The sequence below is a fragment of the Melospiza georgiana genome, chromosome 4 (genome assembly GCF_028018845.1).
Source record: "Melospiza georgiana isolate bMelGeo1 chromosome 4, bMelGeo1.pri, whole genome shotgun sequence".
Taxonomy (NCBI): domain Eukaryota; kingdom Metazoa; phylum Chordata; class Aves; order Passeriformes; family Passerellidae; genus Melospiza; species Melospiza georgiana.
In genome coordinates, this window is record NC_080433.1 from 30,548,990 (window position 1) to 30,567,639 (window position 18,650).

The 18,650-nt window shown below is 50.4% G+C and overlaps 1 protein-coding gene across 1 annotated transcript; it reads right to left on the reverse strand.

The window, feature by feature from the left end:
- Positions 1-12,639: 12,639 nt before the first annotated feature.
- C1QTNF6 (C1q and TNF related 6) lies at positions 12,640-17,446 on the reverse strand. The gene is made up of 2 exons (XM_058022809.1): positions 17,215-17,446; positions 12,640-15,642 (listed from the first exon to the last, which is right to left on the reverse strand). The coding sequence occupies exons 1-2, from the start codon at positions 17,444-17,446 to the stop codon at positions 15,095-15,097; spliced, it is 780 nt and encodes a 259-aa protein (XP_057878792.1). The 3' UTR covers positions 12,640-15,094.
- Positions 17,447-18,650: the final 1,204 nt, after the last annotated feature.

Genomic DNA, 18,650 nt, shown 5'->3' on the forward strand with positions numbered 1-18,650 from the left:
GGCTTTGTAATTAGGAAACTCAGCAGCAGCCCTCATCCAGACCAGGCATCCAGGGAGCCTCCTTGTCTTACCATGCCTGTACAGTCGTGTTCCATATTAGACAGACTGGCCTTACAGTCTTCTCATGCAAACCTCTCTCTCTCCCCGTCCACCTGGACACCTGGACTTTGAGTTCAGCCTTTGCCCACAGGAGAGGAGAAGGAGCTGCCCTCACCTCTCACCAACCCTGGAGCTCAGGCAGAGCTGAGGAAAACAAAATGGAAGCTTCACTGGACCTTGCCAGGACTGCAAGAGGGGTGTGAAGAGAGGGTTTATAAAGGGCCAGCATGAGCTTAATACCAATTTCCATTGTGATAAAAGATTAGGTTCAGAGGAAGAAAAATATGATGACAACACATTAGCAGACAGGAGAGAGAAAGAGAGAAAGCAGGCGGCATGGTTGTGAGATGTGGGGTATGATTTGAGAGGATTGTGGAGAGACAGAGAGATAAATATGTTCTCAGCCCTTCCCAACGGTGAAGTGCAGTTTGTCAGATTGAAACTCCTTCTAAGATGCTTTCAGATCAGCCACCCCCATGTGGGAGAGAGCTGGCATTACCCCCTTTACCTTCCAGCTCCAGGCACTGAGCAGTCCAGACGAAGGGAGTCCCTAGGGTCGTGAGACTGGATGGCAGCAGGTGCTGGATGTCAAACAGCGAGGGGAAGGGTGAGGGGAAGAAGGGAGAGTGATGAAGGCAGATATCCTGGCTCAGTGCATGTCCATGGGAGAAGCGGTGCCTGCAGCCCGGCAGTTCTGCTCCAAAGATGTTTCTCTCATACGCGCATGGTCTCTGCCTCCTCTCTCTCACCTGTGCACAGGAAGCTGCTGCTTGCCTGCCTTGTCAGACTGAGACAAGGCCTCAGAGTATTGAAAAGGCTAGCAAGGCCAAGAATAAAAAAAACCAAAAGCAAACCGCATTTTACTTCCTGCTTATGATAAAGCAGTAAGCACAGAAACAGGTCTGGAGGGGTCAGGTATTAAGCAATGCTCAGACATTCTGGGACCAGTTTCAAACCATTGCTGGGAGGCAAAAGAGAGCAAAAAGGACCTCTTGGGATACTGGCAAGACCCATATCTTCCTCTTTGAGGCAACCAAATGGATCACTCATATTGCTCTCAGGGTCTACACAAGTTTACAGATCACTTTGAAACTGGGGGCAGGAGTCTGTCTACAGTAGAAATACCATGGACTACTTTGTGAAAAATAGCTGGAGTTGCTGACCTGAGCAACACCTGAATGAAACCAGACATGGTTGCCCCAGTTTTAGAGGATCCGTGCTGGGTCACAGTGGGAGTAGAACCAGGTCAATGCTGAGTGTGAACAAGTTTGAGGCACGCCCTGACACTTGCAGATGGTGTGACACCACAAGAACACCCATCCCACTGCCTCCCTACCCAGCCAAACACCCCATTCACTCCACAGAAGGAAGAACCACGCTTCTCTGACCTGAGCCTTGCAGCTAGTCCAGCCAGGCAATAACACCCTGCAGTAGCTGCAGTGCCTGTTTGGCATGGCTTGTCCATTCAACAGGCCAGAAAAAGATAAAAAAAATATTTCACCTTCTTCCAAAGCTTCCCATGCCCTCACCTTTGCAGACAGATAGCCCTTTTCTCTGCCTTCACATCCCAAGCCAAGGCAGATGTACAAATGCAAATCCACAGCTTGATGGTTGCCCAGTTCACAGATAGATACGGACCTGCAAACATGTTCTCACACCCCTTTCTCTTTTCCATACAGAAATAGAATTCTCTGAAGTTCAGCACATCACATTTCCTGTCTGCTCTGGGCTGCACAATGATGGCCGTTCTTGTGAGGCCGCATGGTGAGAGTCTCCTCTTACACGGACAGCGGTCGCTCCTTCTCTCTTAGAGCAGCTCAAGGCCCAAACTCAGGTTTGGCAAGAAGGTTTTGCTGACCAAAATTTGCCAGAGGCTAATCTCAAGTCTCCAGGCAGTTCTTGATTGAGGACTCTATAAACCTGGAGGATGGGACCTAGTATAACAACAAAGTGATCTTGGATTCAGGTAGTGGAAAAAGGGTGTAGGAGGAAGATAGGTTCTTAGTCACAGGAAGCCCAGCCCAGAGACTGGATCTCAGAAGATACTAGACCTCAAAAAGAAATTGTGTTGGAAAAAAACACAGTCGTTTGAAGGCAGAGCCATTCTGCAGAAGGGTGCAATAGTTACTCCTCATGGCCGTTTCTAGGAAAGCATTGCAGCTGATCCAGAACCAAGCACTCACTTAACCAGCAGTAGCAGAGTGCACCACCTCTTTCTTCATCACACACAACAAGGACCAGGAGTCTTGAGAGCTGTAATTTGAATGCATCTGAAAGCTCTTGTCAGGCCAGGCTTGGGGAGGACAACTAGGGAATCAAAGCCAGCCAGCCTCTGCTGAAGAGGAGCAGGGGAGAGGATGGGCTGCTGTGTGCTCTCCTGCTGTGGAAACTGCTGGCTGGGTATGCTGCACCTTGGAGGCTCCCATTGGGATGGAGATGTAATAGATTATCAGGCCACAGACCACCCTTCCTAGGAACTCTGAAAATGAATGCAGCTTGCTCTGGCACAGAAATCCTCAGCTGAAGCAATGAAATTCTCTGTAAGTTCTTGGTATCACCACCATTGCAGCTGAAATGGATCATTCATATTAACCATAATTTTTCCTGTTTGTCCTTCAGGCTAGAGAAACCTACACGTTCCTTAAGACCAGAGATCACTTTGGAAAAGCAAATGCACATAGCACAGGTTTTTTATTGTTCAGCTTATCAAGGAAAAAACCTCCACTGATTCCCTTTTTTTCCTTTTTTTTTTTTTAATATATGCATAAAAATCCTATGAGGTTGATTGTGCACTATGGCACCTGAAATAGTAGAAGAGGAAAATTTAACATGTAGTCACCCCCTATAGGGGATGGGTGGCTGATGCAACTGGAAACAAGGATTTGTGCGATCAGCTGCCTCTCTGAAGGCTGTGTTTTTCGAGATCTGTTTCTCTATGATAGGTTCTTGTGCAGATTTTCTGCTGTCTAGTAAGGACTGATGTCACATTGAAGACCTTCCCATGGAGGGTCCCAGTGGAAAACAGCACTCCTCTATCAAGATACCCTTGCTCAATAAGGGATTTACTTCTTTGTCAAGGGCAACTGGAATCGATTGACTTTTCCAAAACTGTGAAGGGAGGGGGAATGATCCCATCGATCAGCTACAACCAAACCTCAACCTCTGTGGAGGCAAAAACTTCCTCAGCATATTTTCCTTGGAAACACAGTTTAAAATGTATGAAGCAATGACCATGTGGCATAAATTAGAGGGTTTCCTCCAGAGACATGATAATGGCATTATGTCCAGACCCCACCTGGCACATGTGAATTTTGCTTGCTGTCAGCACAGGTTTTGAACTTGATTGCCCAAGATGCTGTGCTACTGAGAATGTGTTGCTTGTTATCTCCTTCACACTGATATTGTTAGGAATTGCGCCATTCTGTAATGTGAGAAGCCAAACAAAACCACACTGTCAGCAACACAAAGAGGTGTTCTTGGCTTTACCTTCCTGTCCCCATAATGGTGGCTGAGATAGGTAAACTCTGCAGTCAGTGTTGTTGCTCAGTGTTAAAGTAGCAGGTAAAAGTGTGATGATGGAGGTTTGGTTAAAGGTGTTGTTTGGTACAGATTCGTTTCAGGGGCAACATAAGTTTTAAAAATACTCAAGACTGAGGCACGTACTTATGCACAAGACTTTTTGCCCTCACATTGCTTTCATTAGAGAAGAGGAGTGCTGCTGAAACTGCTCATTTTCAGTTGTGTGTCCACTGAGAGTCTCTGCAAAATGGCAAAGGTGAATGGGGGAGCAGACATAGAAGAGGCATGAAGGGCAAAAGCATTGTGTGGTGTCAAATTACCCCACAAATCATCAGCTCATCCTGTTTGTTAGGCTGGGGACACCCCTTCCCTTTGCTGGCTCTCAGTGGGACCAGAGTGCCAGGTTAACTGGGGTGCCTTGCAAACTGCCCAGCTCACCGGGGTGAGCTCAGTGGAGGGCTCAGCAGATCCATCTCGGTGTCCTGTCCCCAAGGCCCTCTGGAGTGGAGCAGTGGAAAGGGCACAGAACCAGCAGGAGGTGAAGGCAGGAGGGCAGAGATGCCCGATGGCCACTGAAGTTCGCCGCTTGACAGCATACAGTGAAGGTCTCTAGAAGCTCTGCAAGTTATTTCTGGTACTTTCCAAATAATGTTGTTTTAACTATAACCTTTGCATTGAATTTCCTGCCAATCGTATGCGTGCGCTTCTCAAAACTACGCTGTTGTTCTACATCGGCAGTAATTTTCCCCTTAAACTGTGGTTCTACTCCGAAAAATGTCTGTAAAAATGGCCTTGTGGGAAACCACTGCTCAGTGTATAAGTGAGGTCTTTGTTGAATTTGTTCACATTACAAGCCTGTAAGAGGTTTTCCTTTGTATCAAAACAGCAAACTTGGGCTGATGTGAGAGAGATTTTTTCCCTCCTGCTCCATGATTCCTAGAGATATTGCTGCTACAGGCTAAACACTGCCCTCAGGTAATCTCCATCGCTGTGTTTAAGTGGAGAGGCATTTAAGCAATAGAGTTTAAGATCTGGAATCGGGTACCACAATGGAGTAACAATGCTGGGCAGCAAGTGCTAAGCCTACCTATAGGGCAGATGATATTCCTGCATTTTTTCCTTCCAAATTCTGCCCTACAGAGTTACCTGGTAGACATGCCTGATAAAGGCAGTAGACATGAAATATACACATGAATACACAAAATGCTCAAAAGTAGGGACAGCCCTTCTGTAGCCCTGTAGGCTATAGAAGAACGTGGACAAAAGTGGTAGGAGGCTGAGGCATTCACAGGCACCTTCACTCAAGGCAAGTCGAAGGTCAGAGGTGGGAGGTGATGGAGGAGGTGTTCACTTTCACTCCTTGACAGTGATGGTCACAGCCCTAGAGAAGTGGGGGAAAAGGGTGGGAGGGAGAGCATGCTACTTTCAAGCACTTTCACTCTTAGCCTGCCTGGCTGTGAACACACTGCTATGATCTCATGAGGAGGAGCATGGGACAGTCACAAGATGCTCCTGCTTGGGACCTGAGCCCTGGCTCCTCACTATGTTTGGGCTGAACTAGACAGTGTCGGGACTGGCTGGAGGGGCTGGAGCCAGCAGCAGAGCCAAGCTTTAAGAGAGCTCCTAGGAGGGGATGTCTGTCTCCCTGATGAGTGCTCGGGGTGCCACAAGGGCTGTTCAGACCCAGAGTTCCTCCCTAGAGACTCTCAAGGAAGACCTGGGCTGTCACCCTGGGCCTGGCTCAGCCACATGAAGGAAGACCACTGCCTACACCCTTGTCTGAGCCTGGGGACATGGTGTCTGAGGCCCAGCAGGCATTTGAGCCACAGCAGAGTGGCAAGTGACCTATGTCAGCTTAATCATGGTGCCTCTGTATGCAGATGGTCTTATTCTGGGCACGCTGTGATGGAAAATTTAGCAGTGGGAACTGGAAGGAAGGTGTGTACCCAGGGGACTATGATCGTGTGTGCACAGCTCTCACATCCTCTCTGAGTCTCAATTTCCACAGCAGAGAAAGAGACATAAATGACACCTTCCCATCTTCTTCAAAAACAGACTCACAGACCAGGCTCTTGCATCACACCCAGGTGTGCACTGCCCCGGTCTGTGCGGCCGTTATTGACTTACAGTATTTAAACATGCCTCTGCAAATCCCTGAGGGTTCTCCTGGCACTGAATACTGAAGATGCATGGCTAGACTGCCTACAGAACTTGCTCACAGACCTGTATTGAAGATGGATTACCTGTACAAGTGACATGTTCCACAGGAAGGCAGCACAGGACACAGAGAACAGCCTTACACCAAGTGTATGCCCAAGCAAGGTAATGAGCTGAATGCTGGCTGATTTCCTATTCAGCGTCAGTGGCTGCTCTTGTCCTTGAGGGAAATCATTACCTTATTACCTGGGCAGTCTTGGAGAGATAAAGCCCTGCTCTGTTTTTCAGCCTGTCAATGTGTTACATCTCTCTCTGTTTAAAGTTAGAGGGTACAAATACTTGACAAGCCTAATATGAAGCAATGACAGCTTCCAGACCTAATAAATTGAGAAGAATTTAGGGATTTATTGTACATTCAGAATTGCTTGAAGGCAAGACACAATACAGTAAGGAGATTTTTGAGAATAAACCCTCAGGTATTTTGATTATCAAGGCTTGCTTCCAGTTTAATCACATTTCCCTTCCTTCTCCAGAGGAAAAAAATCATTACAGCCACCACCCCCATTCTGCTCAGAGCTCTCCTTGCTCCTCCGTTTTCTTCATCTCTCTGCCTGAGCAGCTTCTAGAAAGGGAGTTAATTAGATTGTTGATTTTGTTTTAAAATATGGTTGGTGATGTCATGCTTATCCAAGGACCAACCTCCTACTCCCCCTTAAGCCCTTCTGGGGGTTACTGATTTGTGACTGCAGTAATTATTAACTTTCATGTCATTAAAATGCCTGAACAGAAATTACTTGTTTGGAGGCAGCTTCCTGTCTCCTTACAGCTCACTGCTCAGGAACTGCATTCCTCTTTCTCCCCTGGGCTCAGCCTGAAGTGCTATTTTCCCTCTGCTCTGTGGTTTCCTGGGTTCGGCTCTGCCCCCATTTGCCCTCCAATGTTGCTGCTCCCCACCTTGGGAGGCAGAAGGTCTGCTGAGAAGGGCCAGTGTACTTGGGTGTAAGGAGTGGAGGGGAAGGGTGGTGCTCAGGTGAACCACCTGACCCAAGGACTTGAGGGCATTTCACTCCCTCAAGGGATGTACCACTACCTTGTGAAACAGCTCAGAACCGAGCCCCCCAGCCCCCCTGAGAGCACACCTCTGCCAGGGTTTTACCTCTGGGACTGCTCCTCTGAGCATTTTCCTCCTATGGAGCCCTCCTGTGAGGTGAACTGCCTGCAGCAGAGTGGCTCTGGCCCCATGAGGCTGCACGCAATCAAAAAGATTATTTTGTGCCTATGGGTAGGTAAGGCTGTATGTTACTGGAGACTACTAACAAGATCCTAGTGAACATTGCAAGACCACCACTTGGAGGGAAAACAAGCTCTGTGGACACTACTGTTTTCCTCACTGTGGTCTCTAAGGAACCTGTAGATGGTCCTTGAGAGATCCAACCCAGAGCCCTGTCCGTGTGGTACCTGTCAAGTTTGTTGCCATAACAGAAAGCCCAAGCTGAAGCTCACCTCATCTGCTCCACAGGCTTTGGGAAATGGGATGTATATGTCTCAGGGAAAATGGGACTTAGTTCACTGAGAGAAAGACAAGCAGGGTTACACTTTCCTCCTCTTCTCTTCCTGACTGACGTGCTTGGGCAGGGGGAAATGTCATTTTGTGCATCACTGTTCCCTGTTGCTCTGGTAGCTCCCACATGAGAGGCAGGAAAGGGCACAGAGCATGAAGCAGTTCAGAATTTCACCCTCCCTCTCCCTGCAGCTGCAAAGAGCAATTGCACAGGGCTGGGAGGGCTATTTTAGGCAGGTGCTGTGCCCTGCAGTTGGAGCAGGCTGCAGGGAAGGTCCGTGGGGGCACTGCCCTGTGCCTGCACCTGAGCACACATTTGTGCACACAAACACACAGAGAGCACAGTTCAGGCCCAGGGGGAAGCATGGGGGGCATCAAGCACTTGGCTCCACTTGAATGCTTACCCTGGAAACAGGCCAAGGACAGCACGCGTCCACAGACACCACAGTCCCTTCCCTTAGCCACAGCCCACACAGGTGAGGCTTTCATTCTAATAGGAAACATGAACTGTTGCTTTTATATTTTAAGGACAAAAGTGTCACTACATTTCTCCAGTGCTGACCTTCTGTGCACCACAAAAGATCCCCCCCCCCCTTTCTTGCTACTTTTTCCACCCTCTTTGCAGGCAGCAGGTTCCTTCATCAGAAATGCTCAGTGTTCAGAGGGAAGGTGGCTGATGGAAAGGACTGCCCAGGGTTTTTATCCTTTTGGTCTTGGAAATGATGCAGGCAGGCTGGTGCAGCACCTCTCCCTCCTTCCCCCTCCCCTGCCTCAGCCCCCGTGCTGGGGGAGGGAGGAGCGTGGGCGGTGGAAGGAGCTGTGGTCCCCAGATGTGTGAAGTGCTGCCGAGCAGCAGTCGTGCACCACGGACAAACCGCAGCTCAGCCGAGAGCCATCGCTCTGGGCTGTCGTCACTGACCTTTTCCTCTCGCCTTCTCTGTCCTCACCTGCCCTCCCACTGCTCCCCTGCTCTTTGTGCTCCGAGAGCTCTCTGCACAGGGCTTTGAAATGGTGAGGGAGACTGGCACAGGAATGTAAAGGAGGAGGAGGAGTGGAAAAAAAAAAAAAAAGATCTGTAGCAAAGAGAAGGCTGTGCATTCATCCTCTCTCCATTCTCTCCATTTCCTTCGGGCTCAGGTTGCCATCCTGCAGGACAAGAGAGTCGTGGGCTGAGCCAGCTCACCACTGCCCCTGCCTGCTCTACCCATTGAGCTGAAGGCTCAGATGCTCTGCCTCCACAGCTGGCAGGACTGGGGATGAGGGGGGAGAAGGAAGTTTGTCTGAGGGTCAGGGGAGTCTTCAGTATCTGCCATATAATGAACAAATCAAATTTTTAAAAAAAACTAAAATCATGTGGTACAGCTGTCAGAGCCTGTGAAATTCTCTTAGACTAAAACAATGCCACCAGCGCACCACACATAGAAAAGTGGGAGTTGGGGCAAAGCAAGGGCTTGAGAGGTGTTTTGGATTGTGTGTGGAATAGTAATCCTGTGGACCCTTGGCCCCAAAGATCTGCTGGATTGCCGGCTGTGGCTGCAGGTGACAGGGCTTTGTTGCCTGGAATGTGCTTTCTAGTGATCTGCCCCATTCCACTATTTCAGGGAAAGAACTGAGGACATGTGGGGAGAAAAAGAGTGTCTGTAGGGGTGAATGTGAGAATGCCACAAACCCAGAAAAGCATGTGTGGGGCAAACAGAATGCTGTGACCTTCAGGCTTCCCATAGAAGATGCTTGCTCTAGGGCACTGTTGTGTCAAACACCTGGAAGGTGATCAGGGCTCCAGAGCAGGGGATCAGAACAGCGAAAATGATGCCTGCAGGATGTGGGTCAGTTTGACAAGAGACCTATTGTCTTCCTTCTTCTCCGTGGACCATTTCTTCCTCTGGCTACTTTGAAGCATTGCATCTGCCCTCAGCAGCACCTGTGAGGCTTGGGCACATCTGCCCCCTTAGGGGTGCACTGCAGCTCACACCAGCAGTGGAGGCACCTCTGCACTTCTCCATCCTCACCCACACTGGCAACGGGTGCAAGTGTGTTAAAATGGATCAAGATAAAACACAGATTCCTGCCTCCCCCTCACCCAGGGCTCCATTTACAACCTGCCCAGGTAGATGGGGAGTTCCCTAATCCTCAGCTTGTCCAAGCTGAGAGCTCTACATCCTACTCCCTCCCATTTTACCTGTTGCAAAGAGACACTGGGGAAAGTGTGAAGTTTTGCAATAATCCACAGGTCATTTGTGAGTTAAGTGACATAAACCCAGGAGACTGGATGGTCTGTGGAACGAGAAACTGTCGGAAGCCTTTGATTTAAACCTCCTGCCCTGGCCCTCAGTGTGGTGTAACTGCAAGGCACGAGATCACAGAGATCTCGTGGGTGAAGGAGAAGGTATTTCATTAGTTGAGGGAGCTGTGCTTGTACCAAAGAGGCCTGGAGCCTCAGCACCCTCTGCCCACCTCCTGATAGCATCTTCAGAGTGAGCCAGGCTCGCAAAGGGCAACCAGTTTCCGTTGTCAGGAAGGTGAGAGGTGTCCATGCGAGGTTGGTATGGGTGTTGGCATGCGTGGGTGTCACAGCAGAGCGTGCATTGAGCTGGCCCCTGAAGCCTGGCATGACTGGGCCAGGGCCTGCCTTGCCACTGTGGTCAGAGAAGGGCCACACCACACGAGGCAGCGTGCATTTCACACTGCCCTCAAATGCAGCTGTGCCCCACCGTCCACATAGCCTTGAGGAGGGTCCACGTCCAGCCCTCTAAATCCTGTGGGAGCTCCCAGCCAGCAGTGGGAAAGGGAAGGTGAGAGAAAGGAGATCTGGGCAGACTGAATCCACTGCTGGTGCCTGGCTGCAGTGTGCTAGATGGAGGGAGGTGGCAGCTCTGCTTGTGGCACTGGGTGATGCTGGCTGGGGTGTTGCTTCACCCCCTCTCCCTCTCTGGGCCCTGGGAGATGAACAAGGCTGGGGTGTGAGTGAAGCAGGCTGTCTGGGAGGTTTGGGAGAGGAGGAACGACAGCAGGCTGCAGCAGAGGGGAAACTTGCTCCAGTGCAGTGTGGCAGCCCCTGAATAGTGCACTGATGTGGGGCAGATCTTGCACAATAGCTGGCAGCTGAGGCAAGGCCAGAGACTCTTCCTGTGACTGCCCCTCCTGTGACAAAGGCTCTGAAGGGATGTGGAACCAGGTCTTTTCTTCTGTCCCTGCTCTCCCTGGTGCTTTGGGTGCAGGCACATCCGCCTGTGCCCACCTGCAGGGTCAAGGGCCTCCTTCATACTTTTCTTGTCCTGCTTCTCTCTTCCCCTTTCCCACAGCTACCACAGGGCAAAGAGCTATTGCAGGGCCTTCAGCTGCTCCTGACTTGTCCCTGGCATGTGCTTCCTTTCACAGGGACAGCTCCATGTCCTGCACTCCACCTCCTTTCTCCCGCTCCCTTCCTTTCCTACCTGCAAGACCAGAGACCTGCAGGAAGGCAGTTTTCAGGGACAAGCCTGTGATAGATGCCTTGAACAAACTTCAGACATGTCCACAGAGCCTTTTGCAGCAGAGCTGAGATCACTCCTTCAGGGGAAAATAGAGGCACAGCTCCAGGGGTAGTGCTGTAGCTGTGCATCCCAGGGAACTTGCTTGTCCAGGAGAGAGATTCTGGCTGTCACCAACCCCTGAATTACATTCCACAGGGCAGCTCCATTGCATGGAAAAAACCACAGACCTGGGGTGAATGAATGAATGAATGAATGAATGAATGAATGAATGAACAGTCTCATGGCCTTCTAGGCATGGGTGCACTCACTGGCAGGCCAGCAGGGCTGTTCTGCCCCATTCTAGACCTTGTTTCTTCAAAGCATTGCAGGGTTCCCCTTGCCTGATCTGAGCCCCACCTGCAGCAACTCCCTGGTCAGGCATTCATGGTGTGATGGGTGGCACCAGCTACAGACCCTGCCTGTCACCATGCATCTTACCCCAAGGGATTTGGCTGAGGAGACTCTTCAGGGGCCAGGCTGAAAGGTTGAATCATAGAAAACTTTTCTTGTAGATCTGACTGCACATTTCCTGTCCTCCCTCCCTCCCTCTCTCCTTTCCTCACCTTTTGTAAGTGTGACAAAGTCACTTCCAATCTGCCAGCATCTCACCTCAAGGAACAGGAACACGCACAAACACAACCACTACACTTCCTGAGGATGCATTTTTATCTGCTTCCTCAGAAGTAAATAAAAAATGGGAAGAGGGCTGGGCTCTGACCTGACAGAGCATTGCATTTACTAGGATATATATAGCCCTTGCTCTGGGTCTGTCACAGGACCAAAGAGGCCTGTAGGGATGTGTATGATTATGTATTCCACCCTTTGCCAAATGAAGTGTCTGGTACACATCAAACCACAGGAGAAACTATGTGAAGGCAAATTAAACTCAAAACAGAAGGTCCTATATGGGCACCTCATCTTGTTCTTTTGCCTGTCCTTCTACCTCAGCAGGAGTCCCCTCAGTCCAAAGATGATAAACAGAACCCCACATACCTCTTTGACTTGGACTGAGACCCCAAAAGGTCCCCAAAAAGTCCTCCCTGTCCTTAGGATTCTATCCTTCCAGATCTTTCACTCAAGCCCCAATCTCCAGGCCCTGCTCACGTCTTCCCTTCTCCCTCAACTTTATGAGCAATTGCCACTTGTCCTTCCACCCCTGACCTGAACCTCAGGCCTTTCTCATCACACACAGATCTTCCAAATAAGCATTCCAGCTTAACTCTGGAACTCCCACTCATTCCAATATTAGGAAGCATAAGTGTCCAGTCAACAGTTTACTGTCCCTCCTACACTCTGCTTCCTGGCCTTCAGCTCTTGGCAGAGAAAAGAGAAATGCCATAGGGAAAATAGTGCTTACCAAATACTTGATAGAAAAATGTGCTAAAAAATTCATAAGATAAAGGGATCTGATCTCCTTTAAGAGAACTCCAACATTAACCCAGCCTTCCTCCATATAAATAAGTAGTTGAAGCCTAGTCCTACAACTCATCGTATTGTCCTGGGAGTTTTTTGGTGATCTCCAAAGAATCCTTTTCTGAATTTGCTGAAAGCTTTTCCAGCAAAAGGGAGAGGGTTGTCATAATTAGAAGTGTTCAAGCAGTTAATATTTTAAGGTAATAGTTCCTTGCAAAGTAAACAGACACAAGATTGCCAAGCATTACCCAGGGAAGTTTCAGAGCTGAGTTAAACTCTGTACCTGTCAATTTCAGGCCAGTGTCTTTTCCATCACATCATTCAGCAATAACCAGTGCTAGAAGGAATAGGTTGGGAGAGAAAAACAGATTTAAGTGCAAAACAACCAAGGAAAAAAGTTTAATACCACTGAAAAAATATATATATACAAAAGTTCTTGGAGTTTGTTTGGTTTTGTTACATAAAGCACCATTAATTCCAGAGTACATCACAACTCAGCCTACTACACTTTCCAGAAAGCACCCAATACTCCTGAAATCTGATTTAGCACCAAGGGAATGCCATCTTGTTTAGCACCAGAAGCCTGTTAAACACACCCTTTGGTCCCCCTGCCCTGCTCTCTCAAGTGCATCAGGCACCCTCTGGCTGCTCATGCATAGCACAGGAGACCTGTCACCAGCATTCAATCACCAAATAGGAAAGGAGAAAGAAGGAAGCTTGTTTATGGAGATATTCAGTGATAGAGAGGCTTGCTTCTCCTCAGGGAGGCATGGGGCACTGTAAATTGACTATCTTTGGATTTGCAGCCTGTTGAGGGAGAGAAAGGGATTCAGTCCCGAGCATCACTTCCAGCTTTCTGCTTCCTCGGCTATCTGAAATCCTGTCTCTGATCAATTCCACACACTTGACCTGCTAAGGGAGAGGAAGAAGCCCACAGTCTCCTTTAGTTTCCATGATCCCTTCATCACATGTTTCCCTGTGAAAAAATCAGCCTTGCCTTAGTGAAACTTTGTTTTTATACCCATTGCCTCACTGACAGTGGTGGGGAGGATCCAGAGCCAAGTTCCTGAAACTCACTGCAGTCTGTGCAGCTTCCTTAGAAAAGCATGGAGAGTAAGCAAACAGGATAAGAGAGAAAATGCCCTGCAATTTTTTCAAAGTCAGTTTTAATATTTCACCCTTGGTCCCTGTTCCTTGCTATCCCGGGCTGGGTGTACCAGACATAATCTTGTACAATGATGCACATTTCTTTTGGGAGAGCCCTGGAACTCCCAGGTGCTATAGGCAGAGACCATGGCAGAGAGACAGCAGAACCTGGGTAAGTCCAAGGATTTCATGACCAGTGATGAGCAGAGGAGAAATATCTGTCTCTCCTGCTTGTCCTGTCCTGAGACTTAAAAAGGAGACAAGTCCTGGCTCTGCTGTTTATGGGAGCATCACATGTGGAAGTAGGTTTCCTAAAGTGCTGAGCCAGCCTCACCTGCTCCCCCAGGACTGCAGCATCCCCACCAGCGGGATGCCAGTGGGAGCAGTGTGAGACCAATATAAATAGTACTAGAAAACCCTACCACTGGCATTCCTTTCTCACTGCAACATCTCCAAACTGACAAAAAGAGCGAGGGTTTGTTTAGCCACGTGTTTTCCTCACTTACTCTGATGAGATTGCCAGAAAAGGGCATAGAGCATATGGCAGGGAAGCTTTTAACCCTTGGACAAGGTGCTGTTGTCTCACCTCCATCTCTGTTCCATCACAGAGGCAAAGACAAGGCAGCTTGTCCACGTTTGGAATGGATTGAACTGCAATTGCCCCTACAGCCTCAAGCCCAGGCCCTGAAACAGTGGTCCTTCAATACCAGTGTGGGAGAACTACCTTCAGGAGGACAATGAAATGGCACCTCTGCCAAAGGAGAGCAGATTTGGGTTCCCTTTCTGGACTAGCTTCTCATAGCTGATAAGCCAAGACTGAGTAGCACCCCAGGGGAGGTGTGGGAGGGGTTTTCAAGGTTTTCTCTCTCTGTCTCTCTTTCTGTACTCCTGATCCCTAGTGGAAACAGAATGGCTGTCTCTACTGAATCATGGGCAGATGCCCATGAAGGGTCTGGCCAGGTGTCTGGCCCTTCATCCCTTTGGAGAGCTAGAGCTGGCACAGAGGAGGACAATCCCACCAGGTCTAGGTTTGATGGCCAGCCTGGAGTCTGAGACACAGAAGAGTGTCTGTGGAAAGCCAGTTTAGAAGGCCAAGTGTTCTCCTTTTGAAAAGACAATATCCTCTCCCAGTGCTCCTACATCTTCCTTGTGGTACAGGAGACCATCAGACCTCAGTCTGCTCTCCAGACTACAGATATCAGAGGTGACATCAAGACCTTGTTTCAGGCTGCAAAACTGCTGTCTAGTTGGGATGGAGAGGAGCCAGGACGTACCTCAGCAGTGGGGACTTTCTAGCCCTTTCCACAGGAGTCCTTTGTGTATGAAGCCCCAAGGAGGGATACAGGCCCAGGAGCAGCATTTTGGCTTCCTCTTACTCTAGAACCCTAAATGCCAGAGGCAGCTTGCTGGCAGATGGAGAAGAAGCCAATAACCTAAGTTGGGGTTATGAGGTGAGGGGCAAGAGGCGGTAGTGCCATGATGTAAAGTGGACAGATACAGGTCTGGCTACAAGAGAGCGTGAGGTGGGAACCAGTGTGGCAAGTTTCACACTCAGTGCCTGAGATTTGACAGGCCCATTTCCAAGTGATTTGCAGTGGTTACGGGCAGTAAAGAGAGAAAGAGAGAGAGAGAGAGAAAGGAAGAGGGAGGAATAAGGAAAAGGCCAAAGAGCCCTAAGGAAGAGGAGTTATTCAATGCTGGGCTTGACCAAATACCCGCTGAAGGTGATGTACACATCAACATCATCACTGTAAATGGCATTCTCCCGCTCCCGCTTGTAGAGCCTCACCCAGATCTCATCATTTTCCTGGAGCTCCAGCATGAGGCTCTGGCTCTGCATGATGCTGCGGTCGCTGGGTTGGGCATACAGGATGACAGCCTCCTCTTCGTTGTGCATGATGTGCATGTAGGTCTCCTTGAAGTTCCAGGTGTGGACATTGAGGCTGAAATAGTAAAGTCCACCCACTGAGCAGTAGAACTTGCCATTGAACATGTCGAAGTGGCTGTAGAGGTTGACGAAGACGGTGTCAAAGATGAGGACCTGGAAGCCCTCGCTGCTGTGCAGCGCTTTCTTGCGGCCCACGGAGAACGCAGCGTACTGATGCTTGCAGGGGTCTCCCGCCGTGCCCATCTGTCCCTTGCTGCCCTTCTGGCCCTGGGCACCCCGCTCGCCTCGCGGTCCTTCTTTGCCCCACTTCCCTGGCATCCCAGGCTCTCCCCGGTCTCCTTTCTCTCCTACAGGAGGAAGCAGAGGACACAGCTCCTGTGTGATACCAGAAGATGTGGAAGCGGCAGTGAGAAAGCCTAATGAGGAGGAAGAGGATTGCACAAGAATGGGGCAATTCCAGAAAAAGGAACACTTCTGAGGGTGACAATACCACTGCTCTTCATGGGAAAGCAGCTACCAGAACTCTGGGAGTGACGGGAGTCTCTTCCCCAATGAATCCCCTGCTCACCAAATGATGTGGCTCTGCTGGAGGCACCAGGATGTCTCCCTAGGAGACTTCAGCCTCAGAGGGAGCCCAGCAGCCCAAAGTACTGCTGGGGCTCTTGGCCTCTTCTTCCTCTCCCATACTCCTTTACCTCCAGCACAGCCTTACCTCCCATGCACCTCTCCTATGACCCAATTATCCACAGAGGATGCACACTGGTCTGGCTGTAGGCTGCAGGAGGGGAGGAACTGCTAACACCTGTGGGGGAATATGATTAGGGAGGCACAATAGGGTGGGTCAGAGGGAAAAGATCCAAGCTGGACTGGGTAGATGGAGCACTGCAGCTTAGAGAGATGATGCTTTCACAATACTGGCATGCTTTGAGCATCTTGTATAACTAATACTGCAATTCTAATGTGGAGTGTGTGCACCGCCCATTACACACTTGGGCAGTCATCAATACATAGAAAGACCAGCACCAGAATGTACTTTGTGTATACAGAGAAGAAATGGGACTCAGAGCAGCCTCCAGCTCTAAGTGACAGCATTCAAAATCTGTATCTTGTTCTTTTCCTCCTCTCCATTCCCTGCATGGTATTGAAGGTCCCCCTATGACACCCCACTCCAGTCTAGGCCTCTATCTGCCCTTCTGAGCTTTGATGGATTACAGCTACTTCCAGGCAGGGCAGGGAAGGGAGAGCATCCGCCCAGTTAACCCAGAAAAACCACAGAGCTACAAGAAGCATGTGGCAGCACCCAGCTGGGAACAGGCTTTTGCCCACAGCAAAGGCTAAAAGGGGAGTCCTGAAGGGAGGAGCTGATCTAAAATAGGGAACCCTTTCCCATTAGCCAAGCCAGCCACTGCAGGGTGGAATGAGCTGGGGGTCACAGCAAGTTTAACCTGGAGGTGCTTGCAAATAATTGCTGTTTCCCTTTGCCCTCCTCACGGTCCCAAATGCACATGACTTACGGAGCTGGAGAAGGTTTCCCCACAACCTCCCTGGGTGCCAATGCCCTTCAAACACGCTTATTTTGCAGTTGATAAGGAGTGTTCCTTCCCTCAGGCACTACAGGACTCTAAGTCTGAGACAAGGAATGTGTCCTCCCAGCTTGGCAATAGGCTGTCCTGTGTCAGCAAAGAGGAAGAATTAGCAGCAGGCACATCCTGAGATCACAGCAGAGATAGCACTGACTTCTATCCCCCAAGGCTACTCCTCATCACAGCACAAAACACCTAAACCCTGGGCACAGTGTGTGTGGTCACTCATCCTCCAGGATGGCTCCTGGTGGTCTCTGGACAGCAATCCAGCTGTCACCTCCACTGCAATGCCATCAGTCCATGAGCCAGCCTTGGCATCCTGGGGCAAAGACTTACCCTTCAGAATGGTGATGTTGATGTAAGGACGGACCTCTGGCACTGGGTAGGGAAAGTGGTGGTGGCTGGGAGGGACTGCTGGGGTATCTGTGGAAGAGTCCAGTGAGTCACAACAGCGCTTGCAAGCACCAGGGCCTGGTTCTGTGAGGTTGGGTTCATCAGCGGGTGCCCCAAACACAACAAGAGGGAGAAAAAGGAAGGTCAGGGATGTGCGCAGGTAGGTTATGTCCATGGTGACCTGGGAAAATACGAGGAAGTGCCAAGAGTGAGGTATAAAGAAGGGAGAGGACATAGGGGATGGAACAGAGATCATGATAAAACATCTTTCTGTGACTGGAGCTGGGGTGGGATGAAATGGCATTGTCCTGTGGAGGGAGCTTACAGGCTTGGTCAAGGCTGCAATCGGAGCAGCAACCGCATGGCCCATGAGGATGCCCCACACCCTTCTGCCCAGGCCAGGGGAGACTTGGTGCTGACCCTGGGAGAAGGCTTGGTGCTGACTAGGCAAACCATTAAAGCCACTAGAATATGCAATCCCCAGGCTGAGATAGAGGAAGGAGACAGAATCATAGAACTGTTAAGATTGAAAAAGACCTCTAGGGTCATTGAGTCGAACCTCAACAGCTCTTTAGCAAAAGCATGCTCTGGTAGGCTGCTCAATCTGTGGGAATCACTGTAAAAAATTCTCCAGCCCTCCTATCACTGCATACCAGCTCTTTATAGGAATCTAACTCCAAAATCCCCATGTCCCAGCAGAGATGCCTCTTCCCCTGTGGGCTGGGAACCTAACTCCAGCCCCCTCCTTTCCCCACCGAATCCCACCCGCCGGCGGCTCGGTCCCCTCCCAGCGGGTTCCCAGGCAAAGCCCAGCACCTTCCCGAGGGGCCGGCCGGCCCCACGCAGCCTTCGGGCGGGCCCGAGGGGAGCTGCCTCGCTGCCGAGGGTGAAGGACGTGAAGCTCCGCAGCTCGCAGAGAGTGTGCTTACGAAAGACAGGCCCGCCAAGCAGCGGAGAAAGCCCCTGTGGCGGCCTGTGCCCTCATGGTGCTGCCTGCCCCGGCGCCGCGCAGTGCTCACCCCGCGGGCCGCAGGGTCCCCGCTCCGCGGCCCAGCCCCGGCTCGCCGGCTCCCCTGTGCCTGCGGGGCAGGCCCCCGAGCCGTGGCTTTAAGGAAGCCGGCTCTTGGCACAGGCGCTGCTCAGCGCTGGCCGGGCGCGCAAGCCGGGCTTGGACCGGCTCCCTCCCCTCTCCTCTCCCGCCTGCTCCCTCCCTGGCTTTTGGGTGCTCTCCATCCCAAACCGGCTTGGGTTTCAGCGTCTTTTTAACTCTTTCCTAGGAAGCGCCTTTTCCTTGCACACGATGTTGGTTTGGTTTTATTCTCTGCCTTTTCACTTCCAGCCAGCAAAAAAAGCAGGCAGCACAGACTGTGCCCTGTGCG

Excerpts from the sequence above, each read along its gene's own strand:
- C1QTNF6 (XM_058022809.1), bottom strand. The coding sequence starts at position 17,446 with ATGGACATAACCTACCTGCGCACATCCCTGACCTTCCTTTTTCTCCCT. Across the intron at positions 15,643-17,214 it reads CAACATCACCATTCTGAAGG|GAGAGAAAGGAGACCGGGGA; the intron begins GTAAGTCTTTGC and ends TTCCTCCTGTAG.